Below are 27,093 nucleotides of genomic sequence, written 5' to 3'. Positions count from 1 at the left end.
TCTGTAGCCAGAAAATTCAAGAGAAAGCTGAAAAATCTCAGAAAGGGCATCTAAACTACAAGAAAATATTTTACCGCCATGAGAAAAAATGATCAGTGTATGTATGTATGTGTACATGTATATACATATACACACACATTTATATCATAATTCTTTAACTCTTGGATATTGTTTGCCTTAGGAAGTAGAAGAGACCTAGAGAAAGTCAGGAAGGGAACTTAAATAATGAGCAATCTATCAATGCCTAGACTGAAAGGAGCTAGAGTAAAAAAGCATGATTAATAAAAATGTTGAGCTACTCTCTATAAACTCTGATTTCAAATTGCAGTTAGCACTTCTGTTGAGTGAGAAGAGCAGTGCTTCTCCTTGGACCGTAACAAAGAAGGTGGTGTCTCTCCACACAGGGTTTAAACCTGTGAGCTCTTAATTTTTGACCTTGGATATCAGTTCAGTCAGTTCAGTTCAGTTCAGTCGCTCAATCGTGTCCAGTTCTTTGCGACCCCATGAACTGCAGCACGCCAGGCCTCCCTGTCCATCACCAACTCCCGGAGTTTACCCAAGCTTATGTCCATTGAGTCTGTGATGCCATCTTGGATATCAGGGTCCATCTATTTCTGCCGAATACCTTGGCAGGGTGCCTGACACTTGGGCTGTGCATCTTAGGGCTAGAGAAGCCGTGAAGAGAGGAAGTTGTTTAAGCATTAACACTCTGTCAATGATAATTTAATATTTGTATCATCTAAATATTGATATCCTACTCAGCCTGTTACTTGAAACACCTTTAGAATGCTTACTGAATTGTCAGTAAGTACCCCAGTGTTCACAATAGCAAAGACATGGAAGCAATGTAAGTGTCCATTGACAGCTGAATGGATAAAGAAGATGTGGTATAACTATACAATGGAATATTACTCAGCCATTAAAAATAATGAAATAATGCCATTTACAGCAACATTGACGGACCTAGAGATTATCATACTAAGTGAAAGGAGTCAGAGAAAGACAAATATCAAATATAGGTTATCTGTAAAATCTAAAAAATGATGTAAATTAACTTATTTACAAAACAGAAATAGACTCATAGACATAGAAAATAAATTTATGATTATCAAAGGGAAAAGCGAGGGGGAGGGGTAAATTAGTATAAATTAAAATGTATACACTGTAACATATAAAATAGCCAACAAAGTCCTACTGTATAGCATGGGGAACTATTTTCAGTATCTTGTAATAACCTATAATGGAAAATAATTTTTAAAAGAACATGCTTCTGAATCAGTTTGCTGTGTACCTGAAGCTAATCAAATACTGTAAATTAACTATATTCAGTACATTTTTAAAAATATAAAGGCATCAGTCTTAACATCAAATGAAGATACTTTTAAAACAGAACATTGCATACGATTCATTTATGAAAGGTATAAAAAAAAAAAACCCTGAATGAACTAGAGATATTTGTTGGCTAGATTTCTTATCTTACAGATTATACTAAGTCGCTTCAGTCATGGCCAACTGTTTGTGACCCCATGGACTGTAGCTGGTCAGGCTCCTCTGTCCATGGGATTCTCCAGGCAAGAATGGTGGATTGGGTTGCCATTTCCTCCTTCAAAGGATCTTCCTGATGCAGGGATTGAACCTGAGCCTCTTACGTCTCCTGCATCGGCAGGTGGGTTCTTTACCACTAGTGCAAGCCAGGAAGCTCTCTTGACCAGGTTCGTGTGTTAGTTGCTCACTGTGTCCAGCTCTTTGCGACCCCATGGGCTGTAGCCCACCAAGCTCCTCTGTCTATAGAGTTTCCCAGGCAAGGATACTGGAGAGGATAGCTACTCCCTTCCCCAAGGGATCCTCCTAACCCAGCGATCGATCCCAGGTCTTCTGCATTGCAGGAAGATTCTTTACCTTCTGTCAAATCTCTTTTAGTCCATTCGTCTGCTGAGTGTCCTTCCTGGATGGTCTTTTATCCAGTGCTTCCCTTATCTTATCAGAGTATTTATCACAACACACTGAAATCACCTGTTTGCACGTTCCACCAGCCTGTCACCCCTGTGAATGCTTATTTTCCGGCCTTTTCTTTCTCTCATCCTCAGTAACTAGTTCACTCTGAACTTAATAGTTATTAAACCATGATTAGACATGATTTCCTTAAAAATGTAATGTATTTCTCTATCACAAATTAAATACAAAAGCATATTTCTGACCCAGTAAAGTCATACTTTGTTTTTTGTTTTTTTCCAGAAGGAGAATTAGAAACTGATAAAAAGCTCTCCTGTTAATGTTGCTAGGAACTTATTTAAATTTTTTGTATCTGTAAATTCTTGGTTGTAAAGAACAAAAACAAAAAACAAAAAACTGACCAGTTTACACAATGACAACACAAAATCCTTGTAAACATGATTGATAGAATAAGTGGGAAGCTTGGGGAGTTGGGCTTGAGACATCAGCAGGAAACTGGAAAACAGATGCACAGCAAAGTTTGTGTCCTACGAACAAGAGCGGACTTGCAGTCAACCTCTGTGAGCCCAGCACTAAGTGCTTCATATGAAGTGTCAGCAGTCTCTGGTTGCTTGTGTATGTGATTGTGTATACACAGTCCTGTGTATGTCATTGACAACATGAAGGAACATGCAGAGGTGGTTAAGGAAATATCTTCCATGCCCTTGTTTCTCTAAGTGGCAGGAGTCGATAACTTGACTCCATTCTGTTTCTAGAGGGGGCCCTGTCCAGCCATACTCACAGCATGTTAGTTTCTATAAGTTTGGGTGGGGTAGCCAAATGCAGATAGAAACCAAGCCAAGCATTTCCATCCACAGCATCTTCCTTTGGCTGCCATCATGCCCTGAAACACCGAATGGTCTCTACCAATCTCTCATACTTCCCACTCCAAGTGTACCTCCCATGCTATTTATTGTTATGTAAACTGTCCCTAGGTATGAGATAATTTTTTATTCCCACTCTTAATGACAGTGAACTAAATGGTTACCTGTCATGTAGTGAAGGACATGGAAACCTGGCATGCTACAGTCCATGGCATTGCAAATAGTTGAACATGTTAGCGACCGAACAACAACATGAGCATGTAATAAAAATACTTCTCATGTATTTAAAGAAATTTAATAACATTCTTGCCAAATTTTAGAAGTGTGTTTTACACTTCCTTAGTTTTATAAAAACCTGTTAGTCAGAGGACTCTGTGCATTTTCGTTGACTTCATGTTCAGTTCAGTTCAGTTTAGTCACTCAGTCGTGTCCGACTCTCTGCGACCCCATGAATCACAGCACGCCAGGCCTCCCTTTGCATCACCAACTCCCGTTCACTCAAATTCATTTCCATCGAGTCGGTGATGCCTTCCAGCCATCTCATCCTCTGTCGTCCCCTTCTCCTCCTGCCCCCAATCCCTCCCAGCATCAGAGTCTTTTCCAATGAGTCAACTCTTTGCATGAGGTGGCCAAAGTATTGGAGTTTCAGCTTTAGCATCAGTCCTTCCAAAGAACACCCAGGACTGATCTCCTTTAGAATGGACTGGTTGGATTTCCTTGCAGTTCAAGGGACTCTCAAGAGTCTTCTCCAACACCACAGTTCAAAAGCATCAATTCTTCGGCGCTCAGCCTTCTTCACAGTCCAACTCTCACATCCATACATGACCACTGGAAAAACCATAGCCTTGACTAGATGGACATTTGTTGCCAAAGTAATGTCTCTGCTTTTGAATATGCTATCTAGGTTGGTCATAACTTTTCTTCCAAGGAGTAAGCGTCTTTTAATTTCATGGCTGCAGTCAGCATCTGTGGTGATTTTGGAGCCCCCCCAAAATAAAGTCTGACATTGTTTGCACTGTTTCCCCATCTATTTGCCATGAAGTGATGGGACCAGATGCCATGAGTTTCGTTTTCTGAATGTTGAGCTTTAATCCAACTTTTTCACTCTCCTCTTTTACTTTCATCAAGAAGCTCTTTAGTTCCTCTTCACTTTCTGCCATAAGGATGGTGTCACCTGCATATCTGAGGTTATTGATATTTCTTCTGGAAATCTTGATTCCAGCTTGTGCTTCCTCCAGCCCAGCGTTCCTCATGATGTACTCTGCATAGAAATTAAATAAGTAGGGTGACAATATACAGTCTTGACGTACTCCTTTTCCTATTTGGAACCAGTTGTTGTTCAATGTCCAGTTCTAACTGTTGCTGCCTGACCTGCATATAGGTTTCTCAAGAGGCACATCAGGTGGTCTGGTATTCCCATCTCTTTCAGAATTTTCCACAGTTTATTGTGATCCACACAGTCAAAGGCTTTGGCATAGTCAATAAAGCAGAAGTAGATGTTTTTCTCAAACTCTCTTCCTTTTTCCATGATAGCATACATTTTTTCTCTGTAAACTTGTAAATCCCACTCTTATGATTAATAATTTTCCTGGTTGGGGGGGGCAGTAATTTAAGGTACCATACCCTTTGTTTGAAAAAAAGTGTTCCTCTTAATGAAATATTACCAAATCAAACTACATTATACAGTATAGGGATTTCTTCACCTGATCTGGATCTTGTGATGGTTCAGTAAGAGAGAGCACTTCTCTTGTGGCTTAGCTGGTAAAGAATCTGCCTGTAATACCAGAGACCTGGGTTCGAACCCTGGGTTGGGAAGATCCCCTAGAGAAGGGAAAGACTACTCACTCCAGTATTCTGGCCTGGAGAATTCTTTGGACTTTATAGTCCATGAGAGTAAGAGAATAGTCCTTTTTTTTTTTATTTTTGATAATATTCAAAAGGGTTTCATTATTTGAAAGCACAGTTTTGCCTTAAGAATACAATTGTAGAATTTTTAAACAATTTCCTTGGTTTGTCTTTTTTTAATATGAAGTTTCCTGAGATGTATTCCTTTATTAAAAAATACTGACAAATTTATAACCAGGAAAAAATATTTTCTGACTTGACACATGGTATTTAAAAAGACAACTGAAACTCAGAAACTTAGAATGCTGTTTTCTTTGTACAGCTGTGATCATGTTTTTTCCTTCATTCAGAATTCACTTATTTGTCACTAGCGGCCTCTAGTGTGTATTCAAATTTTTTCCTGCTAGGCTGTAAATTAGTAGGTTATTAGTGACTAGAGAGCAGTTCCATGTGCTAGGAACAAGATAAACAACTATAGTTTCTGTCATCTTAACATTACGTCAGTAAGCAGATAGAATATTCTCATATAATGATGTGGCCTGGTGATCCCTATTACCAGTAATAGGGCGTTCGTAGTGAATTTCCTCTGTGTGGCAGTTGAACAATACTTCTGGTATGGTGGGAGAAAGCAGTGATGGTCATGCCCTGCTCTGACCCATTCTAATGCTTTTAATAGGATGGAATCATGTTAGGATACAGGTCGCAGAAGTTACCAAAACCAGAGATTTTAGTCAATTCATATAGCAGAAATCTAAAAAAATGTCTTTATTTGTTCAATTTTAAACAAAACTGTATTCAAGTGCTTTTAAAACTAATCATATTTACAGATAATAACAATGCTGCTGCTGCTGCTGCTGCTAAGTCGCTTCAGTCGTGTCCGACTCTATGCAACCCCATAGACAGCAGCCAACCAGTCTCCACTGTCCCTGGGATTTCTCCAGGCAAGAACACTGGAGTGGGTTGCCATTTCCTTCTCCAATGCAGGAAAGTGAAAAGTGAAAGGAAAGTGGCTCAGTCGTGTCCAACTTTTCTCGACCCCATGGACTGAAGCCCACCAGGCTCCTCCGTCTATGGGATTTTCCAAACAAGAGTCCTGGAGTGGGGTGCCATTGCCTTCTCCGTAATAATAATACAAGTTAGTCTAAATGAATCAAATCTGAACTATTTAGTATTTACATTGTGTTTTTTGTTTTTAACTTCATATATTCCTTTTTGTTTTTCTTAAAGGGACCTCCTCTCTAATCCTAACTTATCCTCCCACTTACAGATGTAATTCAAGTTTATTATAATGAACTTGAAGAATACAGGCATATGCAAAGTGAAAGATAAAAATAACCTGAAATGATCTATATTTTTATGCGCCCTTGTCAGTTTCCAATTTTCTTTTTGTTTCTCTTGTTGTGTGTGTATATATGTGTGTGTGTGTGTGTCCATATGTAATAAAAATAGCAATTTTTATATCTCTTTTATTACCATAGTATTATAAATCTATTATGTCATGAAATATAAAATTTACTTGTTGCATTCTTATTTATCTACCATTCTCTATATATTAGGAATGTATGTTGTTCATAACTTTTTATAACTCTGATGAGTAAAACTTTGTGGTGAGTTGCTGGCACTTAAAATAGATTCCTAGGAATTAATATATGAGGTCAAAAGTTACATATTAAAAAAAACTTAATCCTTGACAGTTTGGTTTCCAGAATTTGTGCTTATCTTCACATTTACCAGTGATACAAGATCATATACATTACTCTCCATGCTGGTCAGCTTTGTTAATTTGTTGCTGTATAATGCAGGAAATTATGTTCAATTGCTCTTTTAGCGTATTTTGAATTATGCTGTCATTCCACATGAAAGAGATCATTGTAGGAACTTGGGATGCAGCAGGCAACAAAATGCCTGTCTTCTTCGAAACTTCATGTTTCAAAGAACTTCATGTTTCAAATGTCAGATAAATAATGAAAATATAAAGTACACTGCCAGTGATAAGGAGAACGGAAAAGTAGACCCAGGGATCGAACCCACATCTCTTGCAGCTCCTGCATTAGCAGATGGATTCTTTACCACTGAGCCACCCAGGAAGCCATTTTGTTACATATTCTTTAGGTATTCATTTTATTAGGTATTAATTGTCTAATGATTTTACAATTTCAAGGTGACCTAAACCTAAGCCATTATCATCAGATTATTAATTCTTTCAGATTCCTTGAAGACAGAAGTCATTATTAAATGCTATAGAGATCTTCCTGGGCTCTAGTCCCTGTCTTTTAGGATAATGGTTCACACATCCGTATATGATGGGTAGAAGCAGCAACGTACAAACAGAAACTCGCAGGGATAGTAAATGCAGCATTTACTTTAGCAGGTCAGCGTACGTCTTAAATTCTTCTGTCATTTTCTTAAGTCGGGTTTAATCCCTGCTATGGAGGATGCTGTGAGGAAGAAGGAAGAATAAGAATTAAACACACTTATTTTAGCAGAATGGTTAGCTAGGCAGCTTATTATACTTGGTTTTGGAAAACTTGGGAGGAGCAGACAACCTATTAGTGACCCTCATGGCATTTATTACTAGCTGTATTTATTGAATTCTGTGTATTATATCTCCACTGAATCACAGAGAGTCAAGCAAATAAATTATACAAAGTAATTCACTCTCAGTGAGCTACCCTTTTATATTTGTTAAGGTGAAGAATTGGCATTAACCTATGTATATGCTTTGGGGCTTTTTCACGTTTGTGAACAAGACAAGATGAAACCTTCCATTCTACATTATGTTAACCTTAGCATGCTATGCTATGCTATGCTATGTTAAGTCACTTCAGTCGTGTCCGACTTTGTGTGACCCCATAGACAGCAGCCCACCAGGCTTCCCTCTCCCTGGGATTCTCTAGGCAAGAACACTGGAGTGGGTTGCCATTTCCTTCTCCAATGCATGAAAGTGAAAAGAGAAAGTGAAGTCGATCAGTCATGTCGGACTCTTAGCGACCCCATGGACTGCAACCTACCAGGCTCCTCCGTCCATGGGATTTTTCAGGCAAGAGTACTGGAGTGGGGTGCCAACCTTAGCATGAGTCCCCTCCATATACACAGCATTTTCTGGCCCTGCTCTGCACCATCACCACTCCTGCCTTTTAGGAAAATAATCACATACCTTACTTTCTATTCAAATAACCTCTCTCATTTCTTCTTCTCCTCACCACTTTTGTATAAGAAGTAATTACAGAAAAGGGCAGAAGGGGTAAGTGACCTTATACTAAGAATTGGAGGAAATATTTACTTGCACAACTTATATTGTATATCGTGTGCAGTGTTCTTTTCTGGAGCTGAAAGAGGCACTAAGTCATTTTCCTGTGCTTTGGAGATTATAACACCATTGGCCACATGTGACTGGAAGATTGGCTGCCATCTGAGAAACGGTTTCGTGGTATATGTGCACATGCTTTTCCCCCACGTCCTAGCTTTCCTTTTACCACTGTGTCTACTTTTCTTTTTTTGTTGCCTGAATGCAGGCATTATTTTTATCTCTCATCTTCTTGTGATAATCTCCTTCATTTATAGCTTTTCCTGAAGGATCAGCTGTTACCAAGTCTCGACTTCCCTTTCTCCAACTGGCCAGCTTCCCCCAGTCTGGCACATCTGTATTCTTCTGGAGTATTCTGTGCTTGACTTGTAATGCCAGTGATTGTCTTCTGTAGTATCCAGATTTAGACTTTAGGCTGTTTGGATCTGTGTTAACTTTGGTATCTGCAGCATGGCACACATTGTAGATACTGAATGAATCTTTGACAAGTTGAATTAAGTACCTCATGTATGGAAGACTCACAAGTGTATAATTTTACCTCTCACCTCTCCTCAGCACTCTCTCTGCATTTACAACTTAGAGCTGAACTTGGGCACTGAAGTATTCTGTAATCTCAAACTCCACCCGTCTAAATATCTGGTTCTTATTATTTTGTCTTCATGGAGGGTATTAAGAATGAATCAGGAAGTTGTGGTACATATACACAATGGAATATTACTCAGCTATAAAAAGGAATGCATTTAAATCAGTTCTAATTAACTGATGAACCTAGAGCCTATTATACACAGTGGATGAACCTAGAGCCTGTTATACAGAGTGAAGTAAGTCAGAAAGAGAAAGAGAGATATCATATATTAATTAATATATATATGAAATCTAGAAAGATGGTAAAAATGAGCCTATGTGCAGGGCCTCAAAGGAGACACAGACATAAAGAACAGACTTTTGGACTCAGTGGGAGAAGGAGAGGGTGGGACGATTTGAGAGAATAATGTTGAAACATATAAATTACCAAGTGTAAAATAGATAGCCAGTGGGAATTTGACGTATGATGCGGGGAACCCAAAGCTGGTGCTCTCTGACAACCTGGAAGGAAGGGGTAGGAAGGGAGGGGGGAGGGGGGTTCAGGAGGGAGGGGACACAGGTATGCCTGTGGCCATTTCATGTTGGTGTATGGAAAAACCACCCCAATGTTGTAAAGTAGTTGTCCTCCAGTTAGAAAAAAGGTGAAACCAAATTTCTGAGGCTTGAATCTTTCGTTTAGTCTTTCAAAATTAAAATGGTTTTCTGTTTTTGGAGAATGTTGAGAGAAGTGTTTCAAAAGATGGACTGAACCATTTTTACAGATGTCTTAATGGCTAGTCAGTCAAATGCAGTGCCTTGTTAGAGAGTTCCACACTGAATCACTCTTCTTGCCATTTGTATAGTTGAGCAGCAATTAGCCCTGCCTAAACGGTGACCCCAGAGAAGGCAATGGCACCGCACTCCAGTACTGTTGCCTGGAAAATCCCATGGACAGAGGAGCCTGGTAGGCTGCAGTCCATGAGGTCGCTAAGAGTCAGACAAGACTGAGAAACTTCACTTTCACTTTTATGCATTGGAGAAGGAAATGGCAACCCACTCCAGTGTTCTTGCCTGGAGAATCCCAGGACAGAGGAGCCTGGTGGGAGGCCGTCTATGGAGTCACACAGAGTCGGACACCACTGAAGCGACCTAGCAGCAGCAGCAGCAGCAGCAGCAGCAAATGGTGACCCAGTCTCCTTATCTCTTCTCCCCAAACCTCATTTCTATCCTGAATTTTGATAATGAGTCTTTTAAGAATAGCATCTTGCAAGAATGATGAAAGTGAATTAAATGACAAGAGGCTGTGTGCTTAAGTGTAGTTTATATTATAAATTTTGTTTTCTGGAAACTCACTGTATAAATATGATGTAGTAGAATAAACCATCTTTTCACAAAAACTCTTATTTAGGTCTTGACACATTATTCCTCTTAGAGAAAACTTGCCACATTATATGTAATATATAAAACTTTATTTTAATGACTTGTTTATTATCTTTGATGATGTATTTTATGTGATTCAGTGTGTGCATACTCTTTGGTTCTCATGTTTTTAGTGTAAATATTGTGTAAATTTTACTTCTGTGATCCTCATTTCTTAGCGTTTTCATCTTTCGTCAACTCTTTCTATAGCAAAGGAAGCAATACATTTTGGGCATAGAGTTGGTATTAAATTTTAAAACTACTTCCCTTCTAAAATCTTTTTACCTTAGATTTTGCTGTTGAATTTATTTATTTTTTTATGTCTCATCCTCTATGGGGTCGCACAGAGTCGGACACGACTGAAGCGACTTAGCAGCAGCAGCAGACAGGTCATTAATTAAACATGTAAACTGGTTCTTTGGAATGGAAATAATCTCATTCCTGAAACTACTGATAGGTTATGTAGTTTTCTGAGCTTTGAAAATCCTGCAGAGCCACAGAGGCAGACCCAATTCATCCTTTGTGTGGAGGAAATGTATTCCCACGTGTCACGAAAGCCTCTGACATCACATTTTCAGCACCTGCATGCATATACAACATGAAACTGCCAGCTGGGGAGGCAGTGAAATGATTTCTGAAGTGACCTTCTAATATATGCTTGGTATAATTGTAGTAGTGTCTTATTACCAAATGTTACACTAAATATTACGCTTTTTTATTAAATATGTGATTTATAAAGTTGCTGTTAAATGTTAATTTAAAGAATAATATCTGTAACATTTTGCGTCCTGATTCACACTTGAGATTATACATTTGTCAATGAGAAAATTAATTTCTAAAATATATATGTTTCAGTATTTGAGGTGTGCCTGAACTATAAAATATTATAAAATTGAATTGATTATATTTGCATTATGTGTATATAAATAAATGTTAAATACAATTCAAACTTATGTAATTTAGTGGGGCAGTTTGTTAGTGTGAATAGTAAGTAGGATAAAATATATCTAGAAAAATTGAAATCCATAGCCTACTTTAATGGCATATGATTGAATTTATTTAATAGAGTTTTATTGTGTATATATAAATGGAGGTTTTAGAGCCTCAAATAGTTTATTCTCTTTGTGGTCACACTTCATTCCAGGTAGTACTGATTTATAATTGATGACTTTGAGCAAGTGAGAAAAGAGAATATTATGTGTCATGGAATACACTTTGTATGATTTCAATCCTGTTAAATCTGTTGAGTCTTACTTTCGGCCCAGAGCGGGAGTTGGCAGACTGCAGGCTGCAGGCCCGCCGCGTGTAAGTGACACTTACTGGAACGTAGCAGTGCCATACTACTGCTTCCCTATTTTCTGCAGCCACTTTCTTGTATCATGACAGAGTTAAATAGTTGCGACACAGACATTAGAGCCCACAGAAGCTAAAATGGTGACTGGGTCCTTAAGGGAAAAAAAAAATGATGGACTGTGGCCTAGAATATGGTCCATTGTGAAGAATATTCCATGTGCAGTTGAGAAAGACTGTACATACCTACTATAAACACAGGCATACCTCAGAGATACATAATTTAGGTTCCAGACCATTACAATAGAGCAAATATTATAATAAAGCAAGTTGCATGGATTTCTTGATTTCCCAGCGTGTATGAAAGTTATGTGTGTAGTCTGTATGCAGTTACTGTATGTAGTCTGTTAAGTGTGCAATAGCATTATGTCTTAAAATACAATGTGTTTGTGTTGGTCGCTCAGTCATGTCTGGCTCTTTGAGACCCCATGGACTGTAGCCCACCAGACTCCTCTGTCCATGGAGTTCTCCAGGCAGGAATACTGGAGTGGGTAGTCATTCCCTACTCCAGGGGATTTTCCCAGTCCATGGATTGAACTTGGATCTCCTGCATTGTAGGCAGATTCGTTACCACTGACCCACCACTGAAGCTCTTAAAATACAATATATATACCTTAAATAATTTTTTAATTTTTTTGCTAAGAATTGCTGGCCATCATCTAGGCCATCAGTGACTCAGTCTTTTTGCTTGTGGAGGGGTCTTGCCTCGTGACGACGACTGCTGATTGATGAGCATGGTGGTCGCTGCAGACTGGCGTGACTGTGGCCATTTCCTAAAATGAGATGACCATGAAGTTGGACACATCAGTGCACTCTTCCTTTCTTGAACAATTTCTTCGTAGCATACAGTGCTGTTTGACAGCGTCTTACCCACAGTAGAGCATCTTGCTTATGGATGCTCTTAAATAGATGGGGAAACAATGGAAACAGCGAGGGACTATTTTCTGGGGCTCCAGATCACTGCAGATGGTGACTGCAGCCATGAAATTAAAAGACACTTACTCCTTGGAAGGAAAGTTATGACCAACCTAGATAGCATATTAAAAAGCAGAGACATTACTTTGCCAACAAAAGTCCATCTAGGCAAAGCTGTGGTTTTTCCAGTAGTCATGTATGGATGTGAGAGTTGGACTATAAAGAAAGCTGAGCACTGAAGAATTGATGCTTTTGAACTGTGGTGTTGGAGAAGACTCTCAAGAGTCCCTTGGACTGCAAGGAGATCCAACCAGTCCATCCTAAAGGAAATCAGTCCTGAATATTCATTGAAAGGACTGATGGTGAAGCTGAAACTCCAGTACTTTGGCTACCTGATGCTAAGAATTGACTCAGAAAAGACCCTGATGCTGGGAACGATTGAGGGCAGGAGAACGGGTTGACAGAGGATGAGATGGTTGGATGGCATCACTGACGCAATGGACATGAGTTTGAGCAAGCTCCGGGAGTTGGTGATGGACAGGGAAGCCTGGCATGCTGTGGTCCATGCAGTCGCAAAGAGTCGGACACGACTAAGCAACTGAACTGACTGAGAGCATCTTGCAAAATTGGAGGCAGTCCTCTCAAACCCTTCTACTACTTTATCAACTAAGTTTATGTTGATAAACTTAGTTGATAAAATCATTTATTGTCATTTCAAGAGTCTTCATAGCATTTTCACCAGGAATGAAGGTTTCTGGAGCTATCTTTCCCCTATGGTTCCATTTTCTACCTTTTCTAGCTCTTCAGCTTTCCTTAAAATTAATCTTGGTCTCCTCTCGTTAGGCTGCGGGTCTCTGAGTTTTCCCTCATTGTGGTCTAAGCTAGAAACTGCCTCCAGGAAGAAGGCTGAGGAATAAGAGGGCTCATCTTATTTGTTTCCCATTTTTCAGCAGTCACTGGGCTGAGCTGCCTGCTTTCCACTGTCTGAATACCATTGTTTCTCATATTTTTTCTGATTCTCCAAGTGGTTACAGTGAGAGGTTAATTCCCCTGTCATGGGCTGATCCATCAAATTTACATTGTGTATTTTGGGTTAGAGTGCTCAGTTACAGAGTTGAATATTCATTTGTTTGTGTGTTTACTGCCTAGAATGAAATGTACTTTCAAGCAGTCTCATATGATTTCGGAATTGTGCCTCTCTTTACCGCTTCTCTATTCATTAAAATAAATCACAAACCTAGAAGCATAAGTAGAGCATTCCTAGGGATTGGTAGCTTATGGTATGGAATAACTGGGCACTCACCCTGCTACTTCATTACCATGCAGCTCCGGTTGGATGTACAAGTAGGACAGATTTCAAATAAGGGCCAGGATTTTGGGAGAAGTAAAATTGCATATTCTAATGGAAGTGTAGCAAGGAAGTTTTTCCTTTGCCAGGCAAGGTAATCCTTCAGTTCAGAAAGGAGGAGAACACTTATATTAACCTAGAGTTGGGCAAAATCATCTAATACAACGTCTATTTTATTATAAAGTGTTGAGTGCCTCTCATAATTTATTGAGTCCTGTACTGAAAATGAAAAACAGGATGGATTTGCTTGTGTCGGTCGCTCACCCCTGTGATCTTGTGGCTGCCTGGCTCCGCCCAACTTCTTTGAGAGAGTATGTATTGTACCTCATATCACTAGCTAGGGAGGAGATTAAAATTCAAAACTTGAGGTCTCATTTCTACTGTGTGCTTGTTGCTGTCACACCACTGTAAAGTCAAAAAGTCTTAAGTTGAACCATTGTAAGTCAGGGACCATCCATATTTAAATATCTTTCATACTATTAGAGACTTAATAAAACATGGCATCTATAAACACAGTCAAAACGCAGTACCATTTTACTTTGTTTTTTAGATCACCCTTGGGTTTTTTTCTTTGCTATTAAGTTAGGCAGTTTTGCAGAGAATATTAGCTCAGATCTTTGAATGATCAATTCCTGTGTCTTTAGACGGGGTACCATTTTTTTTTTTTCTTGTATCTGGAGCCCTTTTCTTTTTCAACACTGTTTTCAAAATTTCTCCTCCTAATGTATTTCTTTAATCAAGATCCTATCCTTTCTATAGCAAGGAGCACAAATCCTTCTTTTCTTCTGTCTCAGTGCTACTTCTATCATATATACACGTTGCCCAAATTAACACTGATTAATAAAATCAGCAGGAGGATAATGCAGTTATGTAGAGAACTTTCTCCATAAGAAACGTTTATTCCATTTGTAAATGCGTGTGTCTGGAAGGCTGTAGACATGGCTGTTAGAGAATAAAGATGGTGCCGCCTGGGTGTGAAATTTGGTTCTAGCTCTTATTAGCCTTCTAACCTCGAGCAAGTGAGTTAGCTTCTCTGGTAATAAATTTTATTTTAACTGAATGGCTTAAGTTCTGCTTACTGAGTGCCAGGCATTTTCTAAGTGCTTTACATATATTAACTCTTAATCCTCACAAGCACTCCGAATTATCCTCATTTTACATAAGGTGAAATGAAGCTCAGAAAAGTTAAATATTGTGGACAAGCTGAGAATTAGGGAGCGGACATCCTAGTAACTTTATGTTAAAAGTCTTCCCTGGTGCTTTTCCACTCTTCTCCTTCCCTTTTGTTCCTCTTCTGGCCTTTCTCTTCCCTTTTTACCATTTTCTCCCCACCTCTCCTTCTCCACTTCTTCCCTCCTTTCCCCTAATTCTTTGCATTCCTCTTTTTGCCCCTGCCATCTTTCCCCTGGCCCTCCTCCTTTTTCTGCGTTTCCCTCCTCCTTCCTCTTTTCATACCCCAACCCCCCTGCTTCTCCTCCTTTGCCTTCTCACATTATGATGTTATTATCAGCATCTGTGTACTTGGTGCTTTGAGCAATACCAAGGTCAATCAGAGAGCTCCTGCCCCAAGAGCTTAGTCTAGTAGAAGCTAAAAGACATTTACAGAAATTGCTTGTAATGAAATGGAAAGTAAGAGATTCATTGCTATAGAAGGGGAGTGGTTGTATGTTCCTTGGGAGCAGAGAAGCCTCTGTGGAGGGATAGCCTTCTTTACCGGTATCAGAAAAAGTTTTCTGAAAGACAGTTGTATTCTAACACACCATGACTAGGTATGTTTTCGTCATGTAGCAGCCTCCTCCCAATTATTACATGGGATGGATCTTAATACTGTGAGTCAGTGCTGGTAGATTTGAGGATACCAAGGAGAGGTCTGCTTGAATGCTGTATGTAACAAGACAAACCCATTTGCCATTCATCACTTACTTGCTCTCTGAAGTCAGTTCCCAAATAGTTCCTGAAAATTATCTTTTGTGTACACTGTCTTTTATATCACAGTGTAGTTCCTTTACATCTGTGAAGTGTCATCCGCAATAAGTACCTCTTCAGAGTACTCAGGTGCTTGGCCACAGATGCCTCAGACAGTGTTACATGGGCTTTTAATTGCAATGTATGAAGGCACATTTCAGGAAGTTGCAAAAACTAGTATATTATATCAGAATAAGTTATAATTATTTTAGCCATATCGGCATGTAAACCAGGTGTACTTTTGCCATGAGTCATCTTAGAAATATGCATCCTCATGCATTTTTTAAAGCATCTATGTTACATTGGAGAAGATTATATTAAATGTTTACTGAACTTATTTTTTATCTATATAATTTTGCTTTCCTGTTAATATTTTGCAAGATTATAAAAGTGAATTTGCATGATTGCTTTCCTTCATTAATCATAGAGTAAGAAAAAGATCTAATACTCTTTAAGATGATGTATCCTAATGGGATAGGTGTTCAGTTGACTACATTTATTAGTCTTTATTTTTCATTTTTATTTACTGTCAAAAAATATAGTATTTGGAAATTGCCAAATTGATTCTAGATATCCGAGGGGCTAAACTTTGTAGAGGAAGGTAGAGTCAGCCTTATTAGAAAGTTACATGATTTGGACTGCACAGAACCAGAGTCCTAAGTTTAAATGGCTTCTCTACATGGTGAAGTATTGGCCAAATTCACTTGACTTCTTAGATTTCAGTTCTTTAAGAGGACAGTGGTGGTATTGGAGGGCTGATTCCTTTTATCCTTTCCAGCAATATCTCAATACTTTTAAGTTGCTCTAACAGAATACCATAGACTGGATGGCTTATAAATAACAAACACTTCTCCCAGTTCTGGAGGGTGGGAAGTTCAAGTTCAGAGTGCCAGCAGAGGCACTGCATGGGGAGGTCTGCTCCCTGTTTTATAGAGGGCTGTCTTCTTACTGTGTCCTCAAATGATGGGAAGGGGAAGAGAGCTTTCTGGGGTTTCTCTTCTATGGGCACTCATATATGCATGAAAGCACCACCATTTTAAACTAATAACCTCCTAAGAACATCATTTAGGTATTAGGGTTTCAACATATTAATTGGAGGGGGACATACACATTCAGACCATAGGAAGTATGAATAGTCTGTGGTCCATATGTGTTTTAATTTGTGTATGGTTGAATGGGGGCTTCCTTGGTGGCTCAAATGGTAAAGAATCCACCTGCAATGCAGGAGGTGCGGGTTTGATTCCTGGGTTGGCAAGATCCCCTGAAGAAGGGAATGGCTACCCACTCCAGTATTCTTGTTTGGAGAATTCCATGGACAAAGGAGCCAGGTGGTCTTTGGTCCATTGGGTTGCAAAGAGTTGTACGTGACTGAGCGACTAACGCTTTTATAGTTAAATGGTGGTAGGTGGAGGCATTTGGAAGAAGCTTTGAAAATGAATGAAATTTTGCAACAGGAAAAAGAAGTGATACAAACTAATGGTCTATTTTTTTAGTCCTAAGTAAGTTATCAGGAAGGGAGTTATCTAAATGTGTATAAAATGAAATTGAAAATCATAGATAACTATGGTAGGGACATCTTGAGAAGAAGAGTTTGTAGGAAAATGTTCAAACCAGGCAATGTAATTTAAAAACCTAGGTGTTTTACTTCCCAGTTTTACCTTATTCTGAGTGAACTATTGCTTCTGCACATGGTTTGATGTTCAGTGAACAGTTCTGAAATCAATTGATTGAAAATTTTAATACGTAAGTGTTAATGTTTAATGAAAAGACAAAACTATGCAGTGTTGTGGTACAGAACTCTATGGAAGGACTTCCTCTTAACTGTTTAGCCCTAAGAAGAGGAATAGCTCAAAGAAGAGTTGGTCCAGCATGGACAGAGTTGGCCTAAGAATTAAGTTCCAGTTCGGTGGTGGTTGTTCAGTCACTAAGTCATTGGTAACTCTTTGTGACCCCATGGACTGCAGCACATCAATTGGGTTAAGAACTTAAAATCATCTTACAAAAGAACAAGGTCAGTGATGGGTTTTTAAATACTCCTCTTTATGAATATTATCCTGAATGTGTACACGAGGTGTTCTGAGTCAGAGTTCTGTTCTCTAGTTTTTATAAACCCTTGACTCATGCAGCTACAGATCAGTGGTCCTGTGAGAATAGCCGCATATTCATATCTGAAAGACGAGAAAATGAGATTTTCTCTCAACTGTTAAGTGGGGTGGTGGCAGCGGTGCTTCTCCCTTCTTGAAAGGCTCTCTGGGGACATTTTATGGGCCTGAATCTTAACCCCAGCCCATTTTTATATCAGTGAAATCTCTCCAGCAGAAAGATGTCTTTCTCCCTGTGTCTTGTCTTTTGTGACCCAGGGATATCTCTAGGTTCTGGGCTTTACCTCTTTTTGACTTATAACAGCCGGCAGTAATATTCAGTCTCTAGAGACTTATTTCTTTCTGTAATAATTTGGCCATCTTGAGAAGACATAACAGAAGTTAGATTAGGATTTTGAATCAAAGCAATTAATGGGGTAAAAAGCTGCATCTAGTTTTTATGGTTGGTTTGTGAAGAGCAGAATATTTCTGCAAGACATGAAAGCAAGCATTCTCTTCTTTATCTCATATATACGTTTGAAGCTCAGAAGCTAGGGCGTTTGGCAGGAGTACTGAGAAGTCCAGGGATGTTTTTATTTCTCCACAGTTAGGTATTTTTAGTGGGACGAAATTCTTCCAGGTCATACAGATGTCTTATAATAGAAAAGGATGGCTTATGTAGATACAGTAAGGGAGGTTTTCCTAAAAGAGTTCTGAAAATGGTAGGGAAGAGAAAAAAGGTAATTGTGACATCCATTTGGAGAATCCTCTCCTATTTAGTAACTGTGATCTTTGTGGTATTGCAGACGAAACTAGAAGACTCCTATTTCTAGAAATACGTCAGCAGGCTATTTGGAAAATGTTTTTGAACTGATTTATGTGCTACAAAAATGCCTCATCCTCATTATCATTTGTTCTGTTAGAATCTGTTGAAAGTTTTGAACTGATGTGAAGGTAAAATGTCAAAGTTTTGTCTATTTGTAGAAAGTACTATGCAGAGAATACGAGTCCTTGTGCTAGGGTTTTGAACTGGGAGCTTTTGTTAAAGCAGTAATCTTCTTTAATCTTAATCTGTTTTTTTAAGCAAGATAAATATTGACTGATAGTGAGACTAAATTGACACATTATTTGAGTACCTGGAATTCCCCTCAGTCTTTCTAAGTGAAAATTAAGTGCATAAGATATAACATCCCATTCACTCTGAAAATAGACTGTTTCTTTTTCCTTTTGAGTACCTTAGCTCTCTCTCTGGTTCTTATAATCATAATTTTAAAGGTTAGCTACTAAATAGTCTTAAATAATTGACTTACTCTTTTGAAACTCTTTCTTTCAGCTTTCTGCCTGAATTCATCAGTGGAGACTTTGATTCTATTAGGCCTGAAGTTAGAGAACACTACGCTATTAAGGTAAACCATTAACACTTTTATATTTAAGGTCTTTTCTTATGTGATTGCTTTTCCTTTTTTTTTTATCAGTTTTCCTTGGTGTATGTGTAGGGATTGAGAAACTCATTTTTTTTAGTTACTTTGTTACTTACGTATTCTTTCTAGCAGTTATCCTATAGGTTCAAATGGAAATTTAGAAAGTGACAAGTAGAAACACAATCTTAGAGTCTGTGGCCATCAGATAAGCATTAATGCTTAGTCTTCTAAGCATGTATATATTAAATGAATTTACAGCTTTTGATTCATTAAAAGTATACTGTGTTGTCTACATCTTCATTAGTTATGTATTTTTCACACATCATTTTAAATTTCACTTAATGAGTGGTACTGTATTTTACTTAAACAGTTTCCAACTGATGTACATTTAAATTTTGTCCATTTGTATTGTTAGTGAAAAAAAAAATCTTTGTAAATGAATTTTTGTAAAAATGCCTTATGGTGCATTCCTAGAATTTTAGAGGACTTCCCTGGTGGCTCAGTGGTAAAGAATCCACATGCCAAAGCAGGAGATATAAGAGACTTGGGTTCCATCCCTGGGTTAGGAAGATCCCCTGGAGGAGGAAATGGCAACCTTCTCCTGTATCCTTGGCTGGAAAATTCCATGGGGTTGCAAAAGAGTCAGGCACATCTTAGCAACTACACAGCAACAACCACAGAATTTTAGAACCAAAGGGTTTTTTTTTTTTTTTTAATATTTAGTTTTTTTAAAACTAATATTTAGTTTTTTAAAACTATTATTGCTCTTCTGAATAACTCTTCATTAAAACTTGAAATTAGTAATAATGTAGAGCTTATTAAGGTGTTCATTTTGTCACTATTGTGCAAATCTTGCAAAGATCTTTGCCACTTAAGAACATACAAGTAAACTATTTGAGACTGATAGAAGACAGAGTAGTGTCTTATACTAATTAATAATTCAAGCTTTCACTGGCTTTAGAGGACAATGCAAGGTTTTTAAAATGAAAATTATAGCATCAGCAATTCTTCTAGCCACAACACCATCATCTGTGTTATTCTGAACTGGCATTAGTAAATTATGCATATTTTAAAGAAAAAGCAATTATTGAGAGAAGCTTTAAATTCTTTGTGAGGCTTGAGGATAGAGGAGATAAATTCATAAACAAGAAAGAAGAAAGCATTTGTAGGATGGAAGTAAAGGGGGAGCAAGAGAGTGAGGCCGGGGAGGGAAAAAGAACCAAAGAACGAGAAGAAAAGGGAAATAGGAATCTAGGTGAGGAAACAAGGTACCAGGGTTATAAAGTGTAGGCTGTTGTGATGGAAATTCTGAGGCCAGCAATGAATGCAGATCTGTGTACCCACGCCATCCACCCGGCAGCTGATCAGACTTCCCGTCAGCAAATGAAGACTGTTCCCAAGTCAGTGTTTGATATTCATGCTCAATTACTTTAACATTGGCATGTTTCTGTTCATTCCCCACAGTCTCACTTCTCATTAACTCCATACCTCAACCTCGTTGGGACGGAAAGCCCTCAGCCTTGCTTACAAACCAGAGTTTTGCCAATTCATAGACATTAATCATATCTGCAGGAACAGAAGAAACAGCAGGAGAGGCAGGGACAGGCAGACTCAGAAACCAGTTGAAGATCTGGCCAGATGTGTCTGTTCTTTCTCTCTCTCTCTCTCTCTCTCTCTGTCTCTCCTTCCATTTCTCCCCTCCCCTCCGCTCCCCCCCAAACCCCCCGCCCGCCACCCACTCTTATGCTTCAGGCTTGCCAGAACTGCAAGTGTCAGTCTGATAGTTCTTGCAGAGGATAAGGACATAGCTGGAAAGACTGGGAAGCCAGGGTTTTTTGTTTTTGAATGGCTCAGGGATAAAGGAAGATTTTGAGTTAATACCTTCAGATGAATTTCTCTTGCATTTCCTGCATCACTTTTGATTTTAAACACCAAAAGTCATTTATATTTGTTAAGGTTTAGTTCGAAAAGGAAGATTAACTGAACCTTCTAATTCCTACATTGCATACGTGTAAGTTGATGGAGTACAATCAAGTTTTTTTTTTTCCCCCCTTCATGTATAGATGAGAATCCATTGCTTTTGAATTCCTTGGGTGTGTTCCTACAGGGTGCCCATGACGTCTTGTAGAAGCTCATGTGCCCTCTAGAGCACATGGTGAATGCTTGGCTGTGTTTAATAATGATGGTAATGACAACAAGTTAATGCAGTGTTACACACAATTCATGTAAGCCATTATCTCCAACTGAAACACTTGCTCTTTTACAAGTGAATGGAGGTTATTTCCACTTTCATACACTTTTTTTTTTTGGTACCTTGTCTGGATCTTCAATGAAGGTAACACTGAGGCTCTATTGTGGAAAGTAAAATAAAAAAGAAATTTAAAATGCTAAATTTTTGTTTAAAGCATGAAGCAGATTTGTAGCCAGCATTGATTCATTTGACTTTAAAATTGGTTTGCATGATAAACTTCTGAAAACACTAAAATATCAAGTGGTTGGTTTGTCAGCTTCTAAAGAGTATATCCCAGTTCTTGCCATTTGTATTCACTAGTTATTACTACGTAATAAATTGTCCTGAAATTTAACAGCTTAAAATAGCAAATAATTAGCCATAAAAAGGAACGCATTTGAGTCAGTTCTAGTGAGGTGGATGAACCTAGAGCCTGTTACACAGAGTGAAGTGAGTCAAAAAGAGAAAAGCAAATATTGTATATTATTTATAACATATATATGGAATCTAGAAAAATGGTGCTGCTGAACCTATTTGCAGGGCAGAAATAGAGATGCAGACATAGAGAACAGACTCTGGACATGGCGAGGGGAAGGAGAGGGCAGGACGAATTGAGAGAGTAGCATTGAAACGTATTTGTTACCATATGTAAAACAGGCAACTAATGGGCAACTGCTGTAGAGCACAGGGAGCTGGTGCCTTGTGCTCTGTGATGGCCTGGAGGGGTGGGATAGGGTCGGGGCAGCTAAAGAGGGAGGGTTGTATGGCAGAAGCCAACACAACATTGTTAAGCAATTATCTCCAATTTAAAAAAAAAATACAGCAAACAGTGTTTCTCTCTCAGAGTCTCTTGGTAAGACATATGAGAGTCAAATATTTAACAATAGGGTGGTTCTGGTTCAAGGTTTCTCATGAAGTTATAACAAAGCCTGGTTTTTCAGGCATCTCAAGGCTCCCTTGGGGCTACAGAAATTGTTTCCGCGATTATTGCTCTGGTTGTTGGTTTTACTGGCTGTTATTTCTCACTGGCTCTTGGTTGGAGGTGTCAGCTCCTTGCCAGTGGGCTGCTCACATCATGGCAGACGGCTTTCCAGGAAAAGAGGTGGGGTGGGGAAGAAAACATACATGCAAGAGAGCTTGCCAAAACAGAAATCATGGTCTTTTTTATAACTTGATTTCATCAGTGATATATCATCTTCCTGTCTCTTCTGCCAGATGTTGTTAGTCATACAGATTAACCCTGGTAAGTATGTAAAAAGGCTGCACAAGGGTGTCAATATCAGTAGGCAAGGATCATCTGACTTAGTACTGATAAAGCTGGATTGTTAGGCAGTGAGAAAAATATTTTCATATCATCACAGTGCATTCTTAGTATTTAATTGGTAATATGTAACCTGATGCCTCAGATGGTAAAGAATCTGCCTGCAATGCAGGAGACCCTGGATGGATCTCACAGTCTAGAAGATTCCCTGGAGAAGGGCATTGCACCCCACTCTAGTATTCTTGCCTGGAGAATTCCAGGGAGAGAGGAGCCTGGTGGGCTACAGTCCATGAAAAGCAAACTTTTCACTTTTATGTAAGAAGAAAGAGGAAAACATAACCAGTAGCAAATTTTCTTTGATTAGATCTTTATATGCATAACCTTCTTCGAGTTAGGTTACATCCCAACCACTTAATCATTAGTCTTTATGTATATAACCCTTAAATTATTTATTCCTTTGGGTTTTGGACAAGCAAGGGGGAAAGCTCTCATCCACCGCTTAATTCCATATGGTCCACGGGATAAGAACTAGGATGTACAATTATGCCTCTTGTTAACATGCAGCAGTTTGAAAACTGCATTTTAGTGAAGCCATGGTGTACCACTGGATCCATGCCAAAGCATAATCTGAAATTTCAAATAAGTAGCAGTGTGACTTGTCACTGTCCATGTGTTTTTCCATGCTGATAGTTTTAATATTAAGCATATAGATATGATATGATTGCAGTTGACCAACTGATTGCCGTCCACTTCCCAAGGCATATGGTATGCCATTCTTAATTTATTCCATAAAGCCTCCTTTTCAGATAGCTGTGACATCTTTGTGTTTCCCCTTTTGCCCATTTGTCTTAGTTCTTCTCTGCCTGGTTCACTAATACGAACTCAGAATGAGGAATGTCTCTTACAGATTTTCCCCTTGATATTTTATTTTACTTTATATCTTTCACTTTCTGAGTCAGTCAGTGTTTCCTTGATTCAAGGCTAAAATCACCCACTTCAGTCTTTTTAATTATTCCATCAATCATGCCCTCATGTGTTTCAGTTTCCTGAGACCTTTTGAAGAAACTGTAATATCTCATGTAACTTCTGATATTCTTTCATTGTTGTATAGTCTTTGGGGTTTTTACTGGATATAGGAATGGGATTTTAAAGCATGCTTCCTTAAACTTAGAATGTTTAGGAACTAGTTGCAGTATTTAATGTCTTAAAGAGTCACAGAATAAATTGTTTTTCCATAAATGTAGATGTGTAGGATAGAAGATAATAATAGGTTATAAATATAATGATAAAAATGTAAAATAGTTTAAAATGTAATAGACATTGAACTGTGTTATTTAGCTAAATTTTATGATGTGGAAGCTCAGGCTGAAAAAACTTAAAAGACTTTAGGAAAATGATAGAATTAGAGACAGCTTTTGGATGAGTGTCCTTTTTTTTTTTTTTTATGAAAAGAATTTTGTGAAAACTAGGATTCAGTGCCTACCACTACTTTTCAACAGCTTACATATTTGGTCTGTTGGACAGGATTGTTGTTTCTTGCACAAGGTAATTAACATCCCCAGGAAAGAATGCCAGCAAAGCAATGATAGTCAGTGTGAGAATCGGATGCTTTCTCTTCACATTTCCATCATGGCAGTGTCTTTCACCCCCAATTTTGGGGTGGCAAGAGTAGAACTGCAATAGTTGGGCTACACAAAGAGTGACCAAACAAACCAATAGGTTATTAAATTATGTTGGTTTTGTCCTTTAGTCGCTAAGTCACGTCAGACTCTTTGCAGGCCCATGAACTTCAGCACGCCAGGCTTCCCTGTCCTTCACAGCCTCCTAGAGTTTGTTCACGCTCATATTCATTGAGTCGGTGATGCCATCCAACCATGTTATCCTTGCCGTCCCCTTATCCTGCTCTCAGTCTTTCCCGGCATCAGGGTCTTTTCCAGTGAGCTGGCTCTTTGTATCCGGTGGCCAAAGTATTGGAGCTTTGGCTTTAGCATCAGTCCTTCTGATGAATGTTTTGGACTGGTTTAGTCTCCTTGCTGCCCAAGGGAGTCTCAAGAGTCTTATCCAGCATCACAATTCAAAAGTATCAATTCTTTGCTGCTCAGACTTCTTTTGATCCAACTCTCATGTCTGTACATGACTTACGGAAAAACTGTAGCTTTGACTATATGGACCTTTCTCAGCAAAGTGCTGTCTCTACTTTTCAGTATGCTGTCTAGGTTTGTCATAACTTTTCTTCCAAGCAGCAAGTGTCTTTTATTTGATGGCCGCGGTCACCATCCACAGTGATTTTGGAGCCCAAGAAAATAAAATCTGTCACTGTTTCTACTTTTTCCCCATCTATTTGTCATGAAGTGATGGGACCATATGCCATGGTTTTCATTTTTTTAATTTTAAGTTTTGAATTTGAGTTTTAAGCCAGTTTTTTCAGTCTCCTCTTTCATCCTCATCAAGAGGCTCTTTAGTTCCTCTTCACTTTCAGCCATTAAAGTGGTATCATCTGCATATCTCTTGTTCAGTTGCTCAGTCATGTCCAACTCTTTGCAACCCCCTGGACTGCAGCATGCCAGGCTTCCCTGTCCTGTACCATTTCCCGGAGCTTGCTCAAACTCATGTCCATTGAGTCGGTGATGACATCTGACCATCTCATCCTCTGTTGTCCCCTTCTCCTCCTTCCTTCAATTTTTCTCAGCATCAGGGTCTTTTCCGATGAGTTGGCTCTTTGCATCAGGTAGCCAAAATATTGAAGGTTCAGCTTCAACATCAGTCCTTCCAATGAATATTCAAGGTTGATTTCCTTTAGGATTGACTGGTTTGTTCTCTTTGCTGTCCACGGGACTGCTGGGAGATATTTTTTTTTGCATATCTGAGGTTGTTGGTATTTCTCCCAACAATCTTGATTCCAACTTATAATTCATACAGCCTGGCATTTTTCATGATGTACTCCTTATATGCTAAATAAGCAGGTGACAGTGCACAGCCTTCCTCAGTGATCAGTGCAGAGATATAAGTGCAAGAGATAAGAAAGCCTTCCTCAGTGATCAGTGCAAAGAAATAGAGGAAAATAATAGAATGTGAAAGACTAGAGATCTCTTCAAAAATTAGAGACACCAAGGGAACATTTCATGCAAAGATGGGCTCAATAAAAGACAGAAATGGTAGGGACCTAACAGAAGCAGAAGATATTAAGAAGAGGTGGCAAGAATACACAGAAGAACTGTATAAAAAAGATCTTCATGACCCAGATAATCACAATGGTGTGATCACTCACCTAGAGCCAGGCATCCTGGAATGTGAAGTCAAGTGGACCTTAGGAAGCATCACTACGAACAAAGCTAGTGGAGGTGATAGAGTTCCAAATGAGCTATTTCAAATCCTAAAAGATTTGTGCACTCAATATGCCAGCAAATTTGGAAAACTCAGCAGTGACCACAGGACTGGAAAAGGTCAGTTTTCATTCCAATCTCAAAGGCAATGCCAAAGAATGCTCAGACTACTGCACAATTGCACTCATCTCACACACTAGCAAGGTAATGCTCAAAATTCTCTAAGCCAGGCTTCAACAGTACATGAACCGTGAACTCCCAGATATTCAAGCTGGATTGAGAAAAGGCAGAGGAACCGGAGATCAAATTACCAACATCCGCTGGATCATCGAAAAAGCAAAAGAGTTCCAGAACAACATGTACTTCTGCTTTCTTGACTACGCCAAAGCCTTTGACTGTGTGGCTCACAAAAAACTGTTGGAAATTCTGAAAGAGATGGGCATACCAGACCACCTGACCTGCCTCTTGAGAAATCTGTTTGCAGGTTAGGAAGCAACAGTTAGAACTAGACATGGACCAACAGACTGGTTCCAAATAGGAAAAGGAGTACATCAAGGCTGTATATTGTCACCCTGCTTATTTAACTTCTATGCAGAGTACATCATGAGAAATTCTGGGCTAGATGAAGCACAAGCTGGAATCAAGATTGCTGGGAGAAATATCAATAACCTCAAGTATGCAGATGACACACCCTTATGGCAGAAAGCGAAGAAGAACTAAAGAGCCTTTTGATGAAAGTGAAAGAGGAGAGTGAAAAAGTTGGCTTAAAACTCAACATTCAGAAAACTAAGATCATGGCAACTGGTCCAATTTCTTCACCACAAATGGTTGGGGAAACAGTGTGAGACTTTATTTTTTGGGACCGCAAAATCACTGCAGATGGTGACTGCAGCCATGAAATTAAAAGACGCTTGCTCCTTGGAAGAAAAGCTATGACCAACCTAGATAGCATTTTAAAAAGCAGAGACATTACTTTGCCAGCAAAGGTCCGTCTAGTCAAAGCTATGGTTCTTCCAGTAGTCATGTATGGATGTGAGAGTTGAACTATAAAGAAAGCTGAGCGCCAAGTAATTAATGCTTTTGAACTGTGGTGTTGGAGAAGACTCTTGAGAGAGTCCCTTGGACTGCAGGCAGTTCCAACCAGTCCATCCTAAAGGAAATCAGTCATGAATATTCATTGGAAGGACTGATGCTGAAGCACCAATACTTCGGCCACCTGATGTGAAGAATTGACTTACTGGAAAAGAC

At 39.0% G+C, this 27,093-nt stretch overlaps 1 protein-coding gene across 3 annotated transcripts in view; it reads left to right on the top strand.

Moving 5' to 3' along the window:
- Nucleotides 1-27,093, top strand: part of TPK1 (thiamin pyrophosphokinase 1) — a 382,700-nt gene that overhangs the window by 156,694 nt on the left and 198,913 nt on the right. For all 3 annotated transcript variants that reach the window (XM_024990934.2, NM_001080370.1, XM_005205899.3), the window contains exon 5: nt 18,944-19,016. In XM_024990934.2, the coding sequence (XP_024846702.1) occupies nt 18,944-19,016 (73 nt within the window). The remainder of the gene's footprint in view (nt 1-18,943; nt 19,017-27,093) is intronic.

Source organism: Bos taurus, chromosome 4 (genome assembly GCF_002263795.3).
Source record: "Bos taurus isolate L1 Dominette 01449 registration number 42190680 breed Hereford chromosome 4, ARS-UCD2.0, whole genome shotgun sequence".
Lineage (NCBI taxonomy): Eukaryota > Metazoa > Chordata > Mammalia > Artiodactyla > Bovidae > Bos > Bos taurus.
This window is presented reverse-complemented; position numbering and strand designations above follow the sequence as displayed.